Source organism: Zea mays, chromosome 9, assembly GCF_902167145.1.
Source record: "Zea mays cultivar B73 chromosome 9, Zm-B73-REFERENCE-NAM-5.0, whole genome shotgun sequence".
Lineage (NCBI taxonomy): Eukaryota > Viridiplantae > Streptophyta > Magnoliopsida > Poales > Poaceae > Zea > Zea mays.
The window spans coordinates 106,197,301-106,221,935 of NC_050104.1; the positions used below are offsets into that span (position 1 = coordinate 106,197,301).

The window sequence follows — 24,635 nt, forward strand, 5'->3', positions numbered from 1 at the left end:
GTCCGGTGTGCACCGGACTGTCCGGTGCGCCCGATGACAGAAGGCAAGGATGGCCTTCCTGATTTGTTCTCAACGGCTCCTAGCTGCCTTGGGGCTATAAAAGGGACCCCTAGGCGCATGGAGGAGCACACCAAGCATTCCTACAACATTCTTAAACACCAAGCATTCCTACAACATTCTTAAGCACCAAGACATCGCTCTCGCGCATTCGTTTCATTGTGATAGCATCTAGAGCTCTTGTTGAGTTGCGAACTCTTTGAGTTGTGTTGCGAGCTCTTGTTGCAACTTGTGTGCGCGTTGTTGCTCTGATCTTTTGAAGTCTTGTGTGCGTTGCTCATTCCTCCTTTGCTCTGTGTTCTTTGTGAACTTCAATTGTAAGGGCGAGAGGCTCCAAGTTGTGGAAATTCCTCGCAAACGGGATTGAGAAAAAGCAAGCAAAACACCGTGGTATTCAAGTGGGTCTTTGGACCACTTGAGAGGGGTTGATTGCAACCCTCGTCCATTGGGACGCCACAACGTGGAGTAGGCAAGCGTTGGTCTTGGCCGAACCACGGGATAAACCACTGTGTCAACTCTGTGATTGATCTCTTGTGGTACTGTGTTTTGTTGAGACTCCTTTCTAGCCACTTGGCATTTATTGTGCTAACACTTAACAAGTTTTTGTGGCTATAAGGTTAAGTTATACAGGATCACCTATTCACCCCCCCCTCTAGGTGCTCTCAATTGGTATCAGAGCCGTTCTCTTCAAGAAAGGGACTAACCGCCCGAAGAGATGGATCCTAAGGGGAAGGGAATCGTGATCAACGACAAGGAAAAGGAGTCCTTCGTCAACGAGCCAAAAGATGACAAATCCAACGACTCTGGCTCGGGCCACAGACGTAAAGATGGGAAGAAGAAGAAGACAAGGCGCATCGAGGAGATCGTCTACTACGACAGCGACGAATCCTCTTCTTCCCAAAAAGACGACGACAACGACTACAGGAAGACGGTCAATTCGAACTTTTCATTTGATTATTCTCGTATTCCACATAGTTCGAATTCGCATTTGCTTTCCATTCCTCTTGGCAAACCTCCACACTTTGATGGGGAGGACTACGGATTTTGGAGTCACAAAATGCGTAGTCATTTATTCTCTCTCCATCCAAGCATATGGGAGATTGTAGAGAATGGAATGAAATTTGATAGCTCGGATAGCCCTATGTTTATTAATGAACAAATTCATAAAAATGCACAAGCTACTACTGTGTTGCTAGCCTCTTTGTGCAGGGACGAGTACAATAAGGTGAGCGGCTTGGACAATGCCAAGCAGATATGGGACACCCTCAAGATTTCTCACGAGGGGAACGACATCACCATGCTCACTAAAATGGAGTTGGTGGAGGGCGAGCTTGGAAGGTTTGCAATGATAAGGGGCGAGGAGCCAACCCAAACATACAACCGGCTCAAGACCCTTATCAACAAAATAAGGAGTTATGGAAGCACGCGATGGACGGATCACGACGTCGTCCGCCTAATGCTAAGGTCATTTACCGTTCTTGATCCTCATCTCGTGAACAATATTCGTGAGAATCCCAGGTACACGAAGATGATGCCCGAGGAGGTACTCGGAAAATTCGTAAGCGGGCGGATGATGATCAAGGAGGCAAGATACGTGGACGACGCCTTGAATGGACCGATCAACGAACATCAACCCCTTGCTCTCAAGGCAACAAGTAGCAAGGTGGCACAAATTGAGGCGGCCGGACTTAATGATGAAGAGATGGCTCTCATCATCAAACGCTTCAAGACGGTGCTAAAAGGTCACAAGGGGCAGCCAAGCAAGACCAAGACAAAGGGGAAGCGCTCATGCTTCAAGTGCGGTAAGATTGGTCATTTTATCGCTAACTGCCCCGATAATGATAGTGACCAGGAACAGGGGAACAAGAGGGAAAAGAAGAAGAATTACAAGAAGGCCAAGGGCGAGGCACACATCGGAAAGGAGTGGGATTCGGATTGCTCCTCCGACTCCGACAATGAAGGACTCGCCGCCACCGCCTTCAACAAGTCATCCCTCTTCCCCAACGAGCGTCACACATGCCTTATGGCAAGGGAGAAGAAGGTGAGTACTCGAGACTCCACTTATGCTTCTTCTAGTGATAATGAGTCTAGTGATGATGATGACATAGACTATTCATGCTTATTCAAGGGTTTAGATAGATCTAAGATAGACAAAATTAATGAATTGATTGATGCCTTGAATGATAAGAATGTGCTTTTAGAAAAGCAAGAGGATTTGTTGTATGAGGAACATGACAAATTTGTAGAAGCACAAAAATCACTTGCATTAGAGATTAAGAGAAATGAAATGCTTTCTTGTGAGTTGTCTACATGTCATGATTCAATTGCTAGTTTAAAGAGCAAAAATGATGATTTAAATGCTAAACTAGAAAAATCTAGTAAATCAACATCTTGTGTAGAACATGTTGAGATTTGCACTAGGTGTAAAGATTTCGATGTTGATGCCTGTAGTGATCATTTAGTTTCAATTTCCAAACTAACTGAGGAATTGGCTAGTCTTAGTGCCCAACTTAAGACTAGCAAGAATGAATTTGATAAACTAAAATTTGCAAGGGATGCCTACACGATCGGTAGACACCCCTCAATTAAGGATGGACTTGGCTTCAAGAGGGAAGCCAAGAACTTAACAAGCCATAAGACTCCCATTCCCGCTAAGGAGAAAGGGAAGGCCCCTATGGCTACTAGTGTTAAAAAGAACCATGCCTTTTTGTATCATGATAGGAAAAATTCTAGAAATGCTTTTAGAAGTTATGATGCTTATGATTCACATGCTTATGATTCTTATGCTATGACTGCTTCTAGTTCTCATGTTGTGCATGATAGAAATGTTGGTAGAAGGAATGTTGTTAATATTCCTAGGAAAGTTAATGAGCCTTCTACAATATATCATGTTTTGAATGCTTCCTTTGCAATTTATAGAAAGGATAGAAAGGTAATTGCTAGAAAGTTAGGGGCAAAATGCAAGGGTGATAAAACTTGCATTTGGGTCCCTAAGGATATTTGCACTAACCTTGTAGGACCCAACAAGAGTTGGGTACCTAAGTCCCAAGCCTAAATTTGCCTTGCAGGTTTATGCATCCGGGGGTTCTAGCTGGATTATTGATAGCGGATGCACAAACCATATGACGGGGGAGAAGAAGATGTTCACCTCCTACGTCAAGAATAATGATTCCCAAGATTCAATTATATTCGGTGATGGGAATCAAGGCAAGGTAAAAGGATTAGGTAAAATTGCAATCTCAAATGAGCACTCAATTTCTAATGTGTTTTTAGTTGAGTCCTTGGGATATAATTTGCTATCTGTTAGTCAATTATGCAACATGGGGTATAACTGTCTATTTACAAATGTAGATGTGTCTGTCTTTAGAAGAAGTGATGGTTCACTAGCTTTTAAGGGTGTATTAGACGGCAAACTTTATTTAGTTGATTTTGCAAAAGAGGAGGCCGGTCTAGATGCATGCTTAATAGCTAAGACTAGCATGGGCTGGCTGTGGCATCGCCGCTTAGCACATGTGGGGATGAAGAACCTTCACAAGCTTCTAAAGGGAGAACACGTGATAGGTTTGACTAACGTGCAATTCGAAAAAGATAGACCTTGTGCAGCTTGTCAAGCAGGTAAACAAGTGGGAGGAGCACATCACAGCAAGAATGTGATGACCACTTCAAGACCCCTGGAGCTGCTGCATATGGACCTCTTCGGACCTGTCGCCTATCTGAGCATAGGAGGGAGTAAGTATGGTCTAGTTATTGTTGATGACTTTTCCCGCTTCACTTGGGTGTTCTTTTTGCAGGATAAGTCTGAAACCCAAGGGACCCTCAAGCGCTTCCTCAGGAGAGCTCAAAATGAGTTTGAGCTCAAGGTGAAGAAGATAAGAAGCGACAACGGGTCCGAGTTCAAGAACCTTCAAGTGGAGGAGTTCCTTGAGGAGGAAGGGATCAAGCATGAGTTCTCCGCTCCCTACACACCACAGCAAAATGGTGTGGTAGAGAGGAAGAACAGGACGCTAATTGATATGGCGAGGACTATGCTTGGAGAGTTCAAGACCCCCGAGCGATTTTGGTCGGAAGCCGTGAACACGGCTTGCCACGCCATCAACAGGGTCTACCTTCACCGCCTCCTCAAAAAGACGTCGTATGAGCTACTAACCGGTAACAAACCCAATGTATCGTAGTTTCGTGTATTTGGGAGCAAGTGCTACATTCTAGTAAAGAAGGGTAGGAACTCTAAATTTGCTCCCAAAGCAGTAGAAGGGTTTTTGTTAGGTTATGACTCAAATACAAAGGCGTATAGAGTCTTCAACAAATCATCAGGTTTGGTTGAAGTCTCTAGCGACGTTGTATTTGATGAAACTAATGGCTCTCCAAGAGAGCAAGTTGTTGATTGTGATGATGTAGATGAAGAAGATGTTCCGACGGCCGCTATACGAACTATGGCGATTGGAGAAGTGCGGCCACAGGAACAAGATGAACGAGATCAACCATCTTCCTCAACTATGGTGCTACCCCCAACTCAAGACGATGAACAGGTTCATCAACAGGAGGCGTGTGATCAAGGGGGAGCACAAGATGATCATGTGATGGAGGAAGATGCGCAACCGGCACCTCCAACCCAAGTTCGAGCGATTATTCAAAGGGATCATCCCGTCGACCAAATTCTGGGTGACATTAGCAAGGGAGTAACTACTCGATCTAGATTAGTTAATTTTTGTGAGCATTACTCCTTTGTCTCTTCTATTGAGCCCTTCAGGGTAGAGGAGGCCTTGCTAGATCCGGACTGGGTGTTGGCCATGCAGGAGGAGCTCAACAACTTCAAGCGCAATGAAGTTTGGACACTGGTGCCTCGTCCCAAGCAAAATGTTGTGGGAACCAAGTGGGTGTTCCGCAACAAACAGGACGAGCACGGGGTGGTGACGAGAAACAAGGCTCGACTTTTGGCAAAAGGTTATGCCCAAGTCGCAGGTTTGGATTTCGAGGAGACTTTTGCTCCTGTGGCTAGGCTAGAATCAATTCGTATCTTGCTAGCATATGCCGCTCACCATTCTTTCAGGTTGTACCAAATGGATGTGAAGAGCGCTTTCCTCAACGGGCCAATCAAGGAGGAGGTGTACGTGGAGCAACCCCCTGGCTTCGAGGATGAACGGTACCCCGACCATGTGTGTAAGCTCTCTAAGGCACTCTATGGACTTAAGCAAGCCCCAAGAGCATGGTATGAATGCCTTAGAGACTTTCTAATTGTTAATGCTTTCAAGGTTGGGAAAGCCGATCCAACTCTTTTTACTAAGACTTGCAATGGTGATTTGTTTGTGTGCCAAATTTATGTCGATGACATAATATTTGGTTCTACTAACCAAAAGTCTTGTGAAGAGTTTAGCAGGGTGATGACGCAGAAATTCGAGATGTCGATGATGGGCGAGTTGAACTACTTCCTTGGGTTCCAAGTGAAGCAACTCAAGGACGGCACTTTCATCTCCCAAACGAAGTACACGCAAGACTTGCTAAAGAGGTTTGGGATGAAGGACGCCAAGCCCGCAAAGACGCCGATGGGAACCGACGGACACACAGACCTCAACAAAGGAGGTAAGTCCGTTGATCAAAAAGCATACCGGTCCATGATAGGTTCTTTGCTTTATTTATGTGCTAGTAGACCGGATATTATGCTTAGCGTATGCATGTGTGCTAGATTTCAATCCAATCCTAAGGAGTGTCACTTAGTGGCGGTGAAGCGAATTCTTAGATATTTAGTTGCTACGCCTTGCTTCGGGCTCTGGTATCCAAAGGGGTCAACCTTTGACTTAGTTGGATACTCAGACTCCGACTATGCTGGATGTAAGGTCGATAGGAAGAGTACATCGGGGACGTGCCAATTCTTAGGAAGGTCCCTGGTGTCATGGAATTCTAAGAAACAAACTTCCGTTGCCCTATCCGCGCAACTACTTTGGATGAGGCAAACCCTCCGGGACTTTGGCTACAATCTGAGCAAAGTCCCACTCCTATGTGATAATGAGAGTGCTATCCGCATGGCGGAAAATCCTGTTGAACACAGCCGCACAAAGCACATAGACATCCGGCATCACTTTTTGAGAGACCACCAGCAAAAGGGAGATATCGAAGTGTTTCATGTTGGCACCGAGAACCAGCTAGCCGATATCTTTACCAAGCCTCTAGATGAGAAGACCTTTTGCAAGCTGCGTAGTGAGCTAAATGTCTTAGATTCGCGGAACTTGGATTGACTTATAGCATACATGTGTTTATGCCATTGATCATGTTCCTTATGCATTTTGTTGCTTCTTGATGGTGCTCAAGTTGTATAAGCACTCCCCGGACCTCACAAGTCCTTTTGCAAGTGATGCACACATTTAGGGGGAGATGTGCTACAACTTGACCCTTTGAGACTAACCATTTGTTTGAGTTTGCTTGATTTAGTCTCGAAGGAGAATTGAAAGGGAAAAGGTGGACTTGGACCATGCAAGACTTCCACTGCACTCCGATGAAAGAGTAACTTATTCCAAGTTCATCTCTATGATCTTATTGCCTTTGTACTCTTAATTGAAGATTTTGGTGAGGCAATGGGGTTAAAGGGCCAAGATTGATCCCGTTTTGGTGCTTGATGCCAAAGGGGGAGAAAATAAAGGCCAAAGCAATAAATGGATCAGCTACCACTTGAGATTTTGTAGAATAGAGCTTTTCGTTTTGGCAAAACTCTTTTATTGTCTCTCTTATCAAAAGTTGGCTTCTTGTGGGGAGAAATGTTGATTATGGGAAAAAGGGGGAGTTTTTGAAATCTGTGACCAATCTCTTTTGGAATAACTCTCTATATGCTTCAACATGTGTGTTTGACCTAGAAATAGAGATTTGAGTTTGATTTGCAAAAACAGACCAAGTGGTGGCAAAGGATGATCCATATATGCCAAAATTGAATAAAACTCAAATTTATTTTTATTTGAAGTGATTTTGCACTTGTTCTAGTTGCTTTATGTTGTGTTGGCATAAATCACCAAAAAGGGGGAGATTGAAAGGGAAATGTGCCCTTGGGCCATTTCTAAGTATTTTGGTGATTGAGTGCCAACACAAGTGCTTAAATGTGAAATCATGCTTGTGGATGGACAAAGTGCAAATCAAGAGCAAAGGTATGTTTCTATGTCTTAGTACATTGGTTTTGTGTACTAATATACTTGTCTAAGTATTGGAAATAGGAAGAAAAAGAAAAGAAAAGAGTTGGCTGTGTACAGCCAAGGGGCTGTTTCGGTCTGGGGCACCGGACTGTCCGGTGGTGCACCGGACAGTGTCCGGTGCGCCAGGCTGCCTCGGCCGAAGAGCCCGCTCTCGGGAATTTTGCTGACGGCGTACGGCTAAAATTCACCGGACTGTCCGGTGTGCACCGGACTGTCCGGTGAGTCAACGGTCGCCAGGGCCAACGGTCGGCCGCGGATTCTGCGCGCGACACGTGGCCAAGCCAACGGTCGGAAGGGGGCACCGGACATGTCCGGTGCACCAACGGCTCCCAGATCTGCAACGGTCGGCTTCGTCATTTAAGGAAAGGAATTGGGCACCGGACACTGTCCAGTGTGCACCGGACTGTCCGGTGCGCCCGATGACAGAAGGCAAGGATGGCCTTCCTGATTTGTTCTCAACGGCTCCTAGCTGCCTTGGGGCTATAAAAGGGACCCCTAGGCGCATGGAGGAGCACACCAAGCATTCCTACAACATTCTTAAACACCAAGCATTCCTACAACATTCTTAAGCACCAAGACATCGCTCTCGCGCATTCGTTTCATTGTGATAGCATCTAGAGCTCTTGTTGAGTTGCGAACTCTTTGAGTTGTGTTGCGAGCTCTTGTTGCAACTTGTGTGCGCGTTGTTGCTCTGATCTTTTGAAGTCTTGTGTGCGTTGCTCATTCCTCCTTTGCTCTGTGTTCTTTGTGAACTTCAATTGTAAGGGCGAGAGGCTCCAAGTTGTGGAAATTCCTCGCAAACGGGATTGAGAAAAAGCAAGCAAAACACCATGGTATTCAAGTGGGTCTTTGGACCACTTGAGAGGGGTTGATTGCAACCCTCGTCCGTTGGGACGCCACAACGTGGAGTAGGCAAGCGTTGGTCTTGGCCGAACCACGGGATAAACCACTGTGTCAACTCTGTGATTGATCTCTTGTGGTACTGTGTTTTGTTGAGACTCCTTTCTAGCCACTTGGCATTTATTGTGCTAACACTTAACAAGTTTTTGTGGCTATAAGGTTAAGTTATACAGGATCACCTATTCACCCCCCCCTCTAGGTGCTCTCAGGTATAGATGGTCAAATGGGTCGTGCCTGGCGGGTCGGCCCGAGGCACGACCCATTTAATAGTGCCTGGACCAGCCTGGCACGAGCATCGTGTCGTGCTTGGGCCGTAGCCTCGACCCGTAGTGCTGGCCCAAACCATCATGATCATATTTTTTATTTTACAAAAATCGTTCATACATATGTACAATTTAGATTCAATGTTAAAAACATTTGAGCATGATGTTCTACTGGTTAGACGGCTTCATCCAGTGTCTCCTACCCTTCTTCCATCAGGGCGTGGGTTCAAACCCACCTCCTGCACCGTTTTTAACATTTTACGCTGATTTAACCAAATGGCCCGATGGGCTAGACCGACACGATAAGCAGGCCGATGTGCCGTGGCTGGGCCGGAGCTACGACCCGCGGGCGTCGAGCCGCCGTTTGGCCATCTATATGAGGAACGGGCATGCAGTGCGTTGCGATGGCTTACAACAATACCCACATAAACTATCCATCAAAAAAATTCAAGATTTTTTATTGATTATCTCTGCTCTCTGTATAATATATTTTTTGATTTGGCTAACTGATGTTATTGTTTACTCCATGCAAATATGTCTTGGTACAACACGACCAATGAAGTGAGCGATTAGAAGAGAGTTCACAACGATTGACTGAATGAACAGAGATTATAAAATAACATAATTCCATCATACAGAGACCAAATAAGAGAAAGTTTGTGAGATCAAGTTTCTAAAATAAGTCATATGAAGTCAAATTTATAAAAAAGATAGATCAAAATATGGAGTGATTGCTAAAGTCAGGAATCAATAAAAACTGGATGCGCTCCATATAAATTATGCTACTTCGTAGAAATTACTAACATTTAAAACCAACAAATAACCTTTCATTTTGTTATTAGTGTGACAAATCATTGCTGCTCCATCCAATTAAGCAACCTCAAACACCATATAGTCCATTGCGCCAATGTGGTCTCAGAAACGACCTAATGCTTGCAAGAGCCAAGAACGCCGTGCCGTGCTTGGGCTGTAGCCTCAGCCCGTAGTGTTGGCTCGGCCCGACACGATTATTTTTTTATTTTACAAAAAAACATATATACCTATATACAATTTATATTCAATATGAAAAGCATCTTATCATGATGTTCTACTGGTTAGAAAATTTCACCCAGTTTTTAACATTTTACGCTGATTTAATTAAATGAATCGACGGGCTGGCCCAACACAGTTAACAGGTCGGCATGACGTGCCTATGTCATAGTTGTGGCCCGCGTGCATCTAGCCCGTGTCAGGCATCGTTATCTGATTTAATTAAATGGATCGACGGGCTAACGGGCTGGCCCGACACAGTTAGCAGGCCGGCATGACGTGCCTGTGCCATAGTTATGGCCCGCGTGCATCTAGCCCTTGTCGGGTGTCGTTTGGCATCTATAGACGTGCAACAAATTAATTTGAAATAGCTGTGAGGGGTTATTTGTAAAAAAAAATGACGCATGACGACCGTTAAAACTGGTGCTTTAAGTATAGTATAGATATATATAGAGAAAGAGAGAGAGGAATTATGAATATATATGGAATGAGCACATATCCGTATGCTTCAACAGCGGCTGAAGATTATGACTCAAGCCAAAAAAATGTAGGTGGCCATGTTTTTGACAATACTTATTTTCTTATGTTTTTTACCGTACTTTAATTTATTTCAATATGTAGGGTTTGGCATATGCACTGATGGTCACCATGTGCAAAGGAAGCCATTTTTATTGTTCGTGCCATATGTATCTTTAACCTTTGAATTGTGTGAACATATACATTATGTAAATCCTTTATATGAACTTGTATGTCATAATTGTAAAGTTGTATTGCTTTGTGTTGCATTCGGATTGCATTTTCTATTTGCATATATATGTCGTATGTTATTTTGATAAACGAATTATGTGTGAAACTATTATTATTCATTGAACAACGTGAATTATACACACTACAAACAAGCTATGTTATAATTTTTTTTTTCAAAATTACTCATCACTTTTTGGTAAAAAAAACAACGAAATTCAGAAGAAAAAACCAAGATTTTTTTGGCCGAGAAATCTGAATTTCACTTTTTTAAAAAAAATTGATGTTCAATGAACTTTGCTCAAAATTTCTTTTTTGTATGACCTCTGAGAAATTTAAAAAACGAAAACTAACCCTGATCTAGGTTGAATCGGTGGGATTTGGAGATGTGGAGTGTTTGTTTTCCGGCCATCCACATGTGGAGTGTGTGGTGCGGCGTCCGCGTCCCAGAGGAGGGCCAAGGGCGTTGGGGGATAGCCATCTCCATTTACACCGAAAACGAATTCATGTCGATCGTTGTCTAGGATCTCGACACAATCCATGGTACATACAGCATGGAGTTTTCAGCTCTCAAGAAAGAAAACGATGTGAGTGGAAAAAAAAGACCCTCACCCGTCACCCCCCATCTATCTAGTATATACGTGGAGTATGCGAGTATGCATAGGTGCGCGCGTGTTTGTTTTCCGGCCATCTGCTCCATTTGCTCGGGGAGCCAGCTGATTAATAAAGCATTTAGGCGCGCGCGAAGCAACAAACTAATTCTGGGCTAGCTATGGCCGGTAGCAACGGAACTCTGCTGCTCGCACTCCGCATCGTCCTCTTCTGCGCCCTCGCCTCCGTGGCCACCACCTTGCTCCCTCTCGTCACAAGGCCATGCGCCTACTCCCTGCCAAGAACCATCCTCGCCGCCAGCGGCCTCGACCCTCGCCTCATCTCCTGCGCGGACGACGGCTCCGCCAAGGCCCAGCTGTCGGATGGCGATGGAGGCCACAACAAGGCCGGTAGCGGCGGCAGGCCCATAGTCACCGACCTGCTGTCGTGCGGCGAGCCCCGCCTCCCATCCCACGCGCTCCCGCCCTTCCGCTGCTGCCCGCCGACGCCGGCGTCCGACGCTGCCGTCGCCAACTTCACGTTCCCCGACCCAGGCGAGCCGCTCCGGACGCGGCAGCCAGCGCACGGGGCCGCCGGCGCGGACAGCGTCGCCAGGTACGCGCGCGCGGTGGCGCTGATGAAGGCGCTTCCGGAGTCGGACCCGCGCAGCTTCTACCAGCAGGCCAACATCCACTGCGCCTACTGCACCGCGGCGTACCGGCAGGCGGGGCGGCCGGAGCTGCACGTGCAGATCCACTTCTCGTGGCTCTTCTTCCCCTTCCACCGCGCCTACCTCTACTTCTTCGAGCGCGTCGCGGCGAGGCTCCTGGGCGACCCCGGGTTCGCCGTGCCGTTCTGGAGCTGGGACGTGCCGGAGGGGATGCGGGTGCCGCCGGAGTTCGCCGACGCGGCGTCCCCGCTGTACGACCCGATAAGGAACCCAGAGCACGCGCCGCCCAGAGTCGTGGACCTCGACTTCTCGAAAGTGGACAAGAATTACACCGACGAGCAGCAAATCCAGCTCAACCTCCGGACCATGTATAAACAGGTCGGTCAATAATAATGTCTTCTATCGTACCATCTGGTCAATAATAAACAGCTCCTACCACCACGTGGCGTATTTACGTAACATGCATGCATGATTCAGATGGTCACCAACGCGCCGCTGCCGTCCCTCTTCTACGGCCAGCCCTACCGCGCCGGCGACCGGGAGATGCCGGGGGCTGGAACGGTGGAGCTGAGCCCGCACAACACAATCCATGTATGGGCCGGCGACCTCTCGCAGCCCAACCACGAGAACATGGGCACCTACTACTCCGCCGCCCGCGACCCCATCTTCTTCCCGCACCACACCAACTCCGACCGCCTCTGGGAGGTCTGGCGCGGCGGTCCGGCGCGCCACGCGGACTTCACGGACCCCGACTGGCTCGACTCGTCGTTCCTGTTCTACGACGAGGACGCCCGGCTCGTGCGAGTCACCGTCCGTGACATGCTCGACATCGGGAGGCTCCGTTACGCGTACGCCGAGGTCGGGCTGCCGTGGCTCAGCGCGCGGCCCCCCATCAACCCTGGCGACGTGAACCGCGGAAGAGACCCGCCGCACCTGGAGTCCGTCCGCTTCCCGGTGTCGCTCGATGCCCCGGTGACTGCGGAGGTGAGCCGGCGGCCGGGAAAGCCACGGAGCCACTGGGAGGAGGTGCTGGTGGTCGAGGGCATCAAGGCGGACGGCGCGGACTTCGTGAAGTTCGACGTGTACGTGAACGCGGTGGATCACGAGAAGATCATGCCGGGCGGTCGGGAGATGGCTGGAAGCTTCGTGTCCCTGAAGCACCCCGGAAATATGGTGGTGCAGAGCAGCATGAGGGTGGCGCTGAACGAGCTCCTGGAGGACCTGGGCGCCGAGGGAGACGACAGCGTTACGGTGACGTTGGTGCCCGTGGAGGGGAGGGTCAGGATCGGAGGTCTCAGGATAGTGTACATGGCGGAGTGAGGACCAGCGTAGGAACCGTTTACTCTGCAGTACGTCCAGGGAGGTAAAACTTCGTCACCGTCAGATGCTGATCCAACAAAACCCATAAATGTTGTGCTTCTTCCCGTGAGAAGTTAAATGGTCCATATGCCAGAGGCTGTGAGAGTTTTACCTATCCATAGCTTTCTTTAAACGATTTTATTCTCTATATCTTCTTTCTATTCAGTGTCATCATATATAATCCCTCCATTCAAAAAAATATTTGTTTTAGTATGTTATAAATTATATAATATTTGATATATGTGTATAGATTCAAGTTATTTATTTGAATATAGACATAAAAATAAAGTGTTAGAACGAATAATATATTAGGACAGAAGAAGTATATCATATTCTATATGTATTCTATACATAGATATCTATATGAAAAACATATTTTATTTTAATTTATGTATGTACGTATTTATCATGTTTTTAATTTTTTGTATATGTTTAAGTTTTACTAAATTTGTTGCCTAAAGTATTAAAATAGATTGATGAGAGGGAGGGACATCTATATACAGAGGACTAAAAAAAAAGTCTACTATACTTAGGCTCTTTTTGTTTCCCTTCTAAATTATATAAGTTGAATTATAGTGAAAAGATAGAAGGGTAAAATATCACTTTAAGATTACACATAAGCTACCCAATGTTAACTTATTTTCAGCTTATTTGTAGTCCTAAAATAATATTTTATCCTATTACTCTTCTACCATAATCCAACTTATATAATCTAGAAGGAAACAAACACACCATTAAATAAACTGTTTAAGGGTGTGTTCGTTACTTCAGGATTGAGGGTAGGAATGGTTCCAAGCGATCAAAGTTTATAAAAATTAGGTAAGCATTTATGGATTGGTTCGAGGTGATGGTTCCGAAACAAACGAACGCACCCTAGAGGATGTTGATGTAAGAAGACAGACTAGAAAATCTCTTCTGAATATCCAGTAAACAGAACTATATATGGTATGGTTGGAGTCGGCCTCACAGTACAACACACGATGTGCACGGGCTACGTTGATGTCATTTTCGATTCCTCCGCTGCATGATGATGTCCGGAAATTTTCCAAAACGGTCAATTTATCACTCACCTGGGCAAGATGTTGTGCATACTGTCCGGGAAAAAAATCCAAAACTGTCAATTTATCACACAGTATATTATAAATGACCATCTCAAAGGTAAAAAAAATGTAACGTTCCCAAAGAAAGAATTGAGGCCGCTTTGAGAATTTTAATAAATATAAAGGGGTGTTTGGCATAGCTCAGCTTCAAAAAAATAAGCTTAACTTCATAAACTTTAGAGTTGAATAGCTCTACTTTAAAGTTCAAGTTTGTAAAAGTGCTTGTCTTGTAGACCAGGTTTACAAAAATGAGATTTTATATAGCGAAGTCACTTTTACCCCTTTGAATGATGCATGAGACTTTTTTTGTTTATTACGTTTTTCCTTAAAACTTTAATAATAAAATAACAGCACACAAATTTCAAAAAATAATATTTGCACGTTATAATAATGTAATGACTAAAATCAGTTCATGTTCACTATAATCCGCTCTATTTCCATAGAGGATTTGAGTTTCCAAACTAGTCCAGAAGATTTATTCGGTTAGGAATGGATTGATAACTATAGAGCATTTAATCTCTTGCTAACTAAAATTTATTAGAAAGTAATTTAATCCCTCTTGGTCCTCTTCGATCTCCCGAACAAAACGTGAAACGAAGGGAAGGGTTGTGTCTGTTTGTTTCGACTTTTTTCTAACGAGCTTTTATGAGAATCTAGTTGCGGGAAGAATTTGGCTGTGGAGAGAATCTGAGTATCGTAGGAATTACGTGCGGAGGAAAATAAAGAGGTCCATAGGGTTTAGGATCTAGGAAGTGGCAGATTCGTTCTATCGCGACGATTCAGCTGATTGTGTGTTCACATTGATTTTGGATGATTTTTATTAAAACAATACTCATAGAAACGAGCTGAAAAGCTACAACCTGTTCCTTGGCTTTAATTAGTACCAGCTTCTGTTGCTTTTACAGTATTTTTATCTGTATGGATTACAGAGTTAAACGGCGGGCTTTAATCCGAAGCGAACAACCTCTTCTCTTGTTAAACCTGTTTGTTGTAACCTGAAACCTAAATCCTAAAACCTGTTGTAACCTAAAAATGGGTCATTCCTGCTGAGGCTTATTCTTGAGCCTGCTTGTCCAATAATGCCTAAACTTGGTATCCAACAAGAATTGTGTCAGCATATGCAAGTGTTCTTGGAAGAGATTACATTGTTTCCCAAGTTTTATCCGTAATGTTCCAAATGAACACTGAAGCGGAGTGCACCAACCAGTGATATGAAAACTTGAAAACATGCCATTATAATTTTAGTTTTGTTGAAAACGTGCCATTACCGTTTGAACATGACCGCATACTAGTGATGCCATTATAATTTTAGTTTGCTGAAATATGTGATCAACATATTTTTTTAACAAATTACTAAACTTTGTAGGTTTTGAACAGACCCACATATCTCTGTATTTTAATTATTTGGCAGTGCACCCTCACATTGCTAGAGCCTTCAAGAAGATGTCGTTCGACCACAAGTTAATTTGGGCTCGTAATTTCGTCAATGAGAAGTTCCCAGGAGTGTGAGGGCTATTACTAGGTAGGCTTGGACAATTCTTTTGCTTGAACCACATCGAACAATGATTTGTGGTCTAAGTACGTGTGGATTTTGTGTAAACCTTGAACTTGATATTATTTGTAAGGCTATGACACATTATTATGTGTGTTGTGTGGAGTTAATAGTAATATGTGTGTTTTGTGGACTTAATATTAGTTGTAACATATTTTGAGATGGGGGCAATGGCTGCAAGTATTTTGGTTAAATTTCAGTTTTTTGTTCTCATGGTTGCTCCTTGTGGAGTGACACTGAAAATGGGTTCCTGCTTGTGGAATTTTTTTTTTCTCATGGTTGCTATTTTGTTCTCATGCGTGCAAGCATGTATCTTTTGCCTGACTAGTTGACATGGGATTCTGTTAATATGGTAAACGACTAGCCACTCGCCTAGATGCTGTCAATTATGGACTTAACATTAGTTGTAACAGTTCATGTGTGGAGGACAGGTTTGTGAAACATTTCAGATTTTAAGTTTAATTAATGTCTCACCAACCGTGTTCAGAGTAGCAGAGCAAGTGCATCCTGTTCACTTATCTTTCAAACCAAACAAAGGACAGAATCAATACATCCCCAGTTATCCCTTAAAGGCATGTTCGGTTCTTGGGGATTGGCCACCCGGAACTAATCTTAGCTAGATTGTTTGCCTAATTTATATAAGGTTTGATTAACCGGAACGATTCCGGATGAATCTCGGCGCAAACGAACAGGCCCTAAACCAAACAAAAAACAAGGGTCTTCCAGTCCTTCCAATCAAACAATACTAGGGATCATTGGTAACATATTTGAGAGGGGTTCTAGAATATCAGAAAACAAACAAGGTCAGATCGGTTAAAACTAGGCTACATATTTGAGAGGGAGATTCTAAAATATTCTACACGTAACCTCTCATGCACATTGGAAACATGCTACACGTAGGGACCACGCAGCTGGTTAGGCTTTAAGAATGAAAGTGACGTGCGTAAGAAAAGATCGGCAATTTAGGACTAGCACATATTTGGGAACGCATTCTAGTACCAATATTGTACCATGCTATTTAAGTGTACCATGATATTTTAGACCGAAAGACGTTTGAGTGCCCATCTAAAAGCTCTGTATTTTAAACCATGGTTTAACAATATCACGATATTTTTGGGGTCAAACAAACTTTGGCCTAGACCAATTTTTTTGTTTGCAGGCAGTTGAAGTCTTTTCTTCTTCTACACTATAACCCAAATACTGTGGCTCCAAACGGGTGCTAGATTAAGGGCCTGTTTGAGAGAGCTTTGCTTCAAAAGCTTCAGCTTTGGTTTTCCAATTTTACTATAAAACAGCTCCATCAAATTATTAAGGTGAGTTCTAGGAGCGTTTGGTTTGTATATGGACTCCAACTTATATAGTACAATTGATTTGTGTGGGTTTCCTTGATTACCCTTGACGATTAGTGTGTTGTCACCAGAGAGAACGGAAGTTGTATGTTGCGTAACCAGTGGCATGGTGGGTAATTTTCGTACAACTTCATGAGGAGATATAAAAACAGTGTTTTTGAAGCATCCTCTAAGGAGCTTCATGAATTTCATGAAACGAGCCTCTAGTTTCGATTTTTTTAAAAACTAAAGCTCGTGGAGCTGGACCTGTTTGGGTTGAAGAAGTTCGAACGAAATTGAAATTCTTGAAGTGAAGCTCTCCCAAACAGGCCTTAAGGCCCTGTTTGGTAGAGCTTCACTTCAAAAATTTCAGCTTTGGTTTTCCAGTTTCACTATAAAACAGCTCCAGCAAATTGTTAAGGTGAGTTCCAGGAGCGTTTGGTTTGTATATGGACTTCAACTTCTATAGTACAATTGATTTGTGTGGGTTTCCTTGATTACCCTTGATGATTAGTGGATTGTCGCTAGAGAGAACGGAAGTTGTATGTTGCGTAATCAGTGGCATGGTGGGTAATTTTCGTACAGCTTCATGAGGAGATATAAAAACAGTGTTTTTGAAGCACCCTCTAAGGAGCTTCATGAATTTCATGAAACGGGCCTCTAGTTTCGATTTTTTTAAAACTAAAGCTCGTGGAGCTGGACCTGTTTGGGTTGAAGAAGTTCGAACGAAATTGGAATTCTTGAAGTGAAGCTCTCCCAAACAGGGCCTAAATTAATATAAAATATATTTTAGTTTTGTCATGTCATATAATAAATTGTAGTATTATAGGCTATGGTTTTAAGAAACGGAGTTTCTGAACAGGCCCAAGTTGAAAAAAAGTATCACGTCTAATGCGTGTAACAATTAGATCTAGAATTTCATACCTAAACTTTCCTATTGTACAATTTTTTTTTGAATAAATGTACATCTACTTAGAAAGTAGTAAACGAGTCTAACCATCCAACCTAATTAAATGAGCGTTTACAGCATCCGTAGTTCAGGGTTTGTACCATACTAACAATGTTCCTTTTATTTTCCGCAGTTTTTTTTTTGCCAATGATTTTGCTTTTCTTTTCTGAGAATGTGAATGGTTTCACTCCGTTGCAGACCTGACAGTAGAAAAAATTACCCTGTTTCTTCTCACGGGCCTGGTCGTGCCGCCCTTCTCGGGCCTCGCCGGTTTTTAAAAGCAGGCCAGAGCTAAACCCTGCGCCAGGCCCACGCCGAGTTGGCCGGGGGCGTCTGGGCTCGGTCCAAGCGCGGCAAGACGGAAACAACACGTGCCCGAGCCCGACCGCGGTCCATGGCTCGGCAAATCCGCGCACGCCCGTCCTCGACGCGAGCGCACGCCGGTTTCGGATTTCAAAGCGAGGGAGAGAGAGAGAAGTGGAACGGGCAGACCGACGCGAATATACACGGCGGGCCCCCGAGCTGTCGCGTGGGGGCGGGGGCGCGGGGCACGGTACCATCGAGTGAGTGCTGTCTCGACCTCCCGTGGTCGTGCAGGGCGGGCGCGCGGTTATGGATATTTTGCGCCAAGGCCCTCCATGCTTACGCCTAATTCGTTTATGTGCGGTGCGTGACTCCCGGGCCGTTTGCTGCTACGGCGAGTATCTGTTGGTAATACCATCAATAAAAATTATACTATTTGGGTTATCCATATACGCTTGCACGTATTAAATCTGTTCTATATCTAAACTCGTGCGAGTAATTTTAATAACCTATACCCACTAAAAAGATCTTATATTCTAATATTTCTATTTCTTAAAATGTCAAATAGACACACAAATATAAGCTAATCTTAAAATATAGCAAACATGTGATTATATAACTTAAGGGCTAGTTTGGGAATCCAAAAACCGGAGGGGATTGAAGGGACTAAAATCTCCTTTTTATTTAAAATTGAATAAAGAGGAGATTTTAGCCCCTTCAATCCCCTCCGGTTTTGAGGTTCCCAAACTGGCAGTAATAGTTAAACAAATAATATCCGGAGAAGGATTTTCTTTTAGCTAAGATGTGCTCTATTATTGATAATAATAGTATGATGTGAGTATATTTTACCCACTGGTACACCACCAATTCTCATACATGTCTACCCAACGGGTAGAGATTTTTACCCACTAACATACATGCAAGTAGAGAAACCATCATATTACTAGCTACAAATCAGAGATTTTCGGGTTTCGGGCCCATTGCCATATTTAACGACGAAGCAGTTGGTCGAACTCGTTGTAAATTGACACTAACAAGAGAAGCAAGTAGATAGCGTGCTCGGAAGTTGATTGTAAGTAGTACATTAAACTATTCAATATGGGTAGTACAAAGAATGTGCATTATAATTAATGACTCTTATCTCTTGTTACATGAGATTATGTCCAAAACGCCAAGAATTTTAGAAGAATTTTAGAACGGGAGGGAGTATACCATGCAACAAATGGCGACGAAGCCCACCCCACGTCAAAAGCTACAGAAAACGACAATGCAGATTGAGCTGGCACGGAACCCTAGGCAGACGACCGGTCCTTCCACCAAAATCCTACCAAGGCCGAGGGCCTCCGCTGAAAAGCGCCGACCGGTGAGGGGCTTTTGCGCTCCCAAAACCAAAACCCCGCCCTCACTCCACTTCGTCCCCGTCGATCGAGCACTCCACGCCCCTCTAGTACCCTCCTCTGCACCTCCCTCTCTCTCTCCTCTCTACTGCCTTTGTTTTTGCTCGCAAGAAAAACCCGAAAAAGACCTTGCGCAAATCCGTCGTCCTGTCCACCGACGAAGCTTCTGAGTCCTCCTCGCCGCGCGCCTCTACGCGTGATATCGGTAAGCAGCCCAAAGATCCCTGTGTTTTTGCCCTCAGGCTTTTTCGTCCCGCGTGGTTGGTTCCATTCTACTGGTCTCTTCGAGCCTGTGAGGGGAAATGGTAATGCCGGTGGTCGCGACCGCGGTTCCTTGGTCCGACCCTGTTCCCCGAGTAGCTGCAGGAATTTGCGTTTGCTCGGCCGGCATAGCGCGGCGTGGTTCAAGGGGTTAGGCCTTTAACCTTTACCCCACAGGCGTGGTGGTTTCTCTGTTGTCTTGAGCTCTTTAGGGTGGTAATGGCGTGGGATCTGTTTTTTTTTGCTTCTTAGGTCATCGTTGATATGAGGGCGGTAGTGGGAAAAAGCTGAAAAAAAGAAGGCTAGCGAGTTTGAAAAAGGTAAAGCTATGTAATTATTGGTGCCCATCTGTACCTCTTTGCTTCTTGCAACGCTGAGGAAGATGCTGGCTCTTTGCTCGCTGGTGTTTTTAGATCTGTATTTGTTTTAACTTTCATGTGCGCTGAGTTCCGTTTACTCTTCCCTTCAAAATTAAAAGAAAAAATATACTTATTTAGAAATACTTCGGCTTCTCACTGCAGTAGCTGTCGAGTCTAGTTTATCTTTTACGATGGACCAAACTCCTCCTCCTTGGTTTGGTGCGCAGCTACTAAAGATGGCTACTTTTCAGGGTTTCTTTCTTTATTCTTTTTCTTTTTCGGTAATGCTTCGCTTAGTCACTATCCGTCTGTTGCGATGTTTTCTAAATATCTGAAGTCAGATGGCTGCAGTTCTCAGGCGGGATTTAGACTGAGTGAAATGCAGACCTGGTTTGTTCATTCCAGCTTCATATACTTGCTGCAGGTCTTTTCCCCTGAATGGTGATGTGGAGGTCATTCTCTTCAATTCAAATGGTCCCCCCCCGCAGAGCAAGATGAGGAAATGTTCAAAATACTCTTAAGCCGTGTAGCACGACAAGTTTGTTGCAGAGGTAGTAGTTTCATCTTAATTCATATTATTGTTCATTAATGTTCTTTCCTTGTAGCAACTATCTAAAGCTAGCTGTTTACTTTTCTTAGGACAAGCGACGACTGGGTTTTCTTGGCACTTTGTCAAGTCCGTGAGTAGAAGTTTGGTGTAAGCTTGTCTTCGAACAAGATGATGCAGAGGCCACCGCTCCGTCCGGAGGAGTACTCCTTGAAGGAAACCACACCTCACCTTGGTGGTGCAGCTGCTGGTGACAAGCTCACAACCACATATGACCTGGTTGAGCAGATGCAGTACCTTTATGTAAGAGTGGTAAAAGCAAAGGAACTTCCGAACAAGGACATCACTGGGAGTTGTGATCCTTATGTTGAGGTGAAACTAGGAAATTATAAGGGCCAAACTGGGCATTTCGAGAAGAAGAACAACCCGGAGTGGAATCAGGTCTTTGCCTTTGCAAAGGAGCGCATCCAGTCATCAGTTGTGGAGATTCTGGTCAAGGACAAGGATCTTGTCAAGGATGACTTCATTGGACGTGTTATATTTGATTTGAATGAGGTCCCAAAGAGAGTGCCACCTGATAGCCCATTGGCTCCACAATGGTATCGGTTGGAAGACCGCAATGGGCACAAGGTGAAGGGGGAGTTGATGCTGGCTGTTTGGATGGGTACTCAAGCTGATGAAGCGTTCCCTGAAGCATGGCATTCTGATGCAGCCTCCGTCCCTGGTGATGGCCTTGCAAGCATTAGGTCGAAAGTGTATCTAACTCCAAAGCTTTGGTATCTCCGTGTAAATGTCATTGAAGCCCAGGATCTTATACCAAATGACAAGACTAGGTTCCCTGAAGTTTATGTCAAAGCAATGCTAGGCAACCAAGTCCAAAGAACCAGGGCATTGGCAAGCCGGACTTTGAATCCATTGTGGAATGAGGACTTGATGTTTGTTGCAGCTGAGCCATTTGAAGAGCACCTAGTTTTGAGTGTAGAGGACAGGGTGGCCCCAGGAAAGGATGAAGTAATTGGAAGGACAATCATTGCACTGCAGCATGTACCCCGGAGGCTGGATCACAGGTTGCTAACCAGCCAGTGGTATAACCTTGAGAAGCATGTGATTATTGATGGTGAGCAGAAGAAAGAGACCAAGTTTTCAAGCCGGATCCACTTGAGAATATGTCTTGAAGGTGGATATCATGTCTTGGATGAGTCAACACATTACAGTAGTGATTTAAGGCCAACTGCAAAGCCCCTGTGGAAACCTAGCATTGGCATTCTTGAACTGGGTATATTGACAGCACAGGGCCTGTTGCCAATGAAGACCAAGGATGGGCGTGGCACAACTGATGCATATTGTGTTGCAAAGTACGGACAAAAATGGGTGCGTACCAGGACTATAATCGACAGTTTCACTCCCAAATGGAATGAACAGTACACCTGGGAGGTGTATGATCCATGCACTGTGGTCACAATTGGTGTATTCGACAATTGCCACCTGAATGGCGGGGAAAAGGCCAATGGTGCGAGGGACACCAGAATTGGGAAGGTCCGCATCCGCCTCTCGACACTCGAAACTGATCGGGTGTATACCCACTCATACCCTCTTATTGTTCTGACACCTGGTGGTGTTAAGAAGATGGGTGAGGTGCAGCTCGCTGTCCGTTTCACGTGTTCATCACTGCTGAACATGATGCATCTGTACTCACAGCCCTTGCTGCCCAAGATGCACTATGTGCACCCGCTGTCTGTGATACAGGTGGACAACCTGAGGCGCCAAGCCACAAGCATTGTCTCCACAAGGCTGGGCCGTGCAGAGCCACCGCTGCGGAAGGAAATCGTGGAATACATGCTTGACGTGGACTCGCACATGTGGAGCATGAGAAAGAGCAAGGCAAATTTCTTCCGTATCACGGGTGTCCTGAGCCCCCTGTTTGCCGTGGCGAGGTGGTTCGATCAGATCTGTCACTGGAAGAACCCGCTGACCACCGTACTGATCCATGTACTCTTTATGATACTGGTTCTATACCCAGAGCTGATACTGCCCACAATCTTCCTCTACCTGTTCCTGATCGGGGTGTGGTACTACAGGTGGCGGCCGAGGCAGCCACCGCACATGGACACCCGCCTCTCCCACGCAGAGACCGCCCACCCGGACGAGCTTGACGAGGAGTTCGACACCTTCCCCACCTCCCGCCCACCGGACTTGGTGCGGATGCGGTATGACAAGCTGCGCAGCGTCGCCGGGAGGATCCAGACCGTGGTCGGCGACCTTGCCACGCAAGGCGAGCGGCTGCAGTCGCTGCTGAGCTGGAGGGACCCAAGGGCGACCGCGCTGTTCGTGGTCTTCTGCTTCGTCGCCGCCATCGTCCTGTATGTCACTCCGTTCCGCGTCGTGGTCTTCCTCGCAGGCCTGTACGTGCTGAGGCACCCCAGGTTCCGCCACAAGATGCCATCTGTCCCGCTCAACTTCTTCAGGCGTCTGCCGGCGAGGACCGACAGCATGCTGTAGGCGCGGCAGGTGCATGGCCCCATCGCTGGCGGGTGGTTTCGCCTCTCAGTTGCAGCTCACAGATGGTTGTTGCTCTCTCTTAAGTAAGTGTATCAAAAAAAAAAAGGGGCTGCTAGCTATCTTCGTTTACTTTTTGAGCTTCTCTGTGTTGCATGGTTGGTTATGTATTCATATGGTTGTGAACCTTTCCTGTAACAACTGGACGCATGATGCGTGACTGTGTCTAGGTATGCATGCATGTGTGTGATGCTTGAAAACTCCGAGCTTTAGTGTTTATTGCTTTACCTACTTGTTCAGCGGCAGTGCTGTCAGCTAACAAGGCTCTCTACTGCTGCATGTGCATCGTGTTTGGTTTGCAGCTCAATTTACCGACTTGCCAGTTGTAATTGGGAAATACTGATCTGAATTTTGCCTAGCCGAGAGCCCGAGAGTTCTCTTCTACGCAGACTGGAACTATTTGGGTGCCAATCTGAGCAGAGGCGAGCTGTTGTACTTGTGAACTTAATAGTGATGTCATGGTTGAATTTCCTTCCAAACGGAGCTGATGCTTGTCTTCAAAACGCTCATGGTTAGGGATGTAATAAATGGCACGGATATTATCTATTTGTATTTATATCCGTTCATATTTGAATTCGGTGTTAGAGGGCTGAGATCATCCGTATATGAGTTTGATTATTTAGTATCTGATTTGTATTTATAGACTTACGGATATTTAAGATGTTGATATTCATTCAAATCTTATATAAAAGTAATTATGGAACAAGTAATATCTGTCACTATCGGATCTGATTACGCTCCTACTCATGGAAATGGAAGGAAGGCCCTGCTGGATTGCGTGGCAGTCTAGCAGAGCATGGCCCAACTGGTTGTCTGGGAAAGAAATGGGTCCAAGTGGTCCAACTTTATTGCTCTTCGTGAGATGCCTTCTATGGGGTGTCCGTACTTTGGTTTACATGTCCTCGTTGCATTTGCACTGACAAGCATGTAATGACCTTATTTGGATCCAAGGACTAATTAGGCTGCACTTATAGGGGTGATAATAGATCACAATCCAAATGCTTCTTCACAAAATGGTAGGGTTGTAAATAAATTTTAGTTTAAAAATAAGTAGGAGTAGAGTTTGATTCTAATTCGATCCGATCCTTAAATCTTATAGTGTAAAATTTAAAACTCATTGTCACCCATAGCTGCACTGTTTGAAGAGTAAAATTTGAAAATTGAAAGTGAAGTAGAGATTGTGACAGGGAGACTGTAACACTATGAAAATCATTAAATAAAAATAATACATTTAGTTAATAATGATATTTATGGTAATTAAAAAATTCTTTTAAGTGTTTGTTATTTATTTGCCTTTGAAATGATTTTTGATTTCTCATTACGCATGATTGATTTTTGGTTATTGAATAACATTTCTTCTTAAATGAAAATCCTAGTAAATAAATAACATAATAATTATTAGTCTAAAAAATATATTTTATTTATAATTATTCTGACATTTAGGGTTACTTAAAAATATAATTCGAATTTACAAAAGGAAAACAAATAAAGAAAAAAA

At 44.7% G+C, this 24,635-nt stretch overlaps 2 protein-coding genes across 4 annotated transcripts; both read left to right on the top strand.

The window, feature by feature from the left end:
* Positions 1-10,796: 10,796 nt before the first annotated feature.
* Positions 10,797-12,902, top strand: LOC100281477 (uncharacterized). The gene is made up of 2 exons (NM_001154395.2): positions 10,797-11,804; positions 11,904-12,902. Exons 1-2 carry the CDS (start codon positions 10,938-10,940, stop codon positions 12,744-12,746), a joined length of 1,710 nt encoding a protein of 569 aa, NP_001147867.2. The 5' UTR covers positions 10,797-10,937; the 3' UTR covers positions 12,747-12,902.
* A 6,482-nt stretch (positions 12,903-19,384) lies between these two features.
* On the top strand, positions 19,385-23,474 carry LOC100273873 (uncharacterized). 3 transcript variants are annotated; one of them, XM_008660064.4, is made up of 4 exons: positions 19,385-19,825; positions 19,928-19,995; positions 20,459-20,585; positions 20,674-23,474. In XM_008660064.4, the coding sequence occupies exon 4, from the start codon at positions 20,753-20,755 to the stop codon at positions 23,078-23,080; it is 2,328 nt and encodes a 775-aa protein (XP_008658286.1). In that variant the 5' UTR covers positions 19,385-19,825; positions 19,928-19,995; positions 20,459-20,585; positions 20,674-20,752; the 3' UTR covers positions 23,081-23,474. The 3 variants fall into 3 exon arrangements, with proteins under 3 accessions (XP_008658286.1, XP_008658285.1, NP_001347409.1); XM_008660063.4 differs by having other exon boundaries at positions 19,385-19,619; NM_001360480.1 differs by lacking the exon at positions 19,928-19,995 and having other exon boundaries at positions 19,470-19,619; positions 20,674-23,337.
* The last annotated feature ends 1,161 nt before the right edge of the window (positions 23,475-24,635 follow it).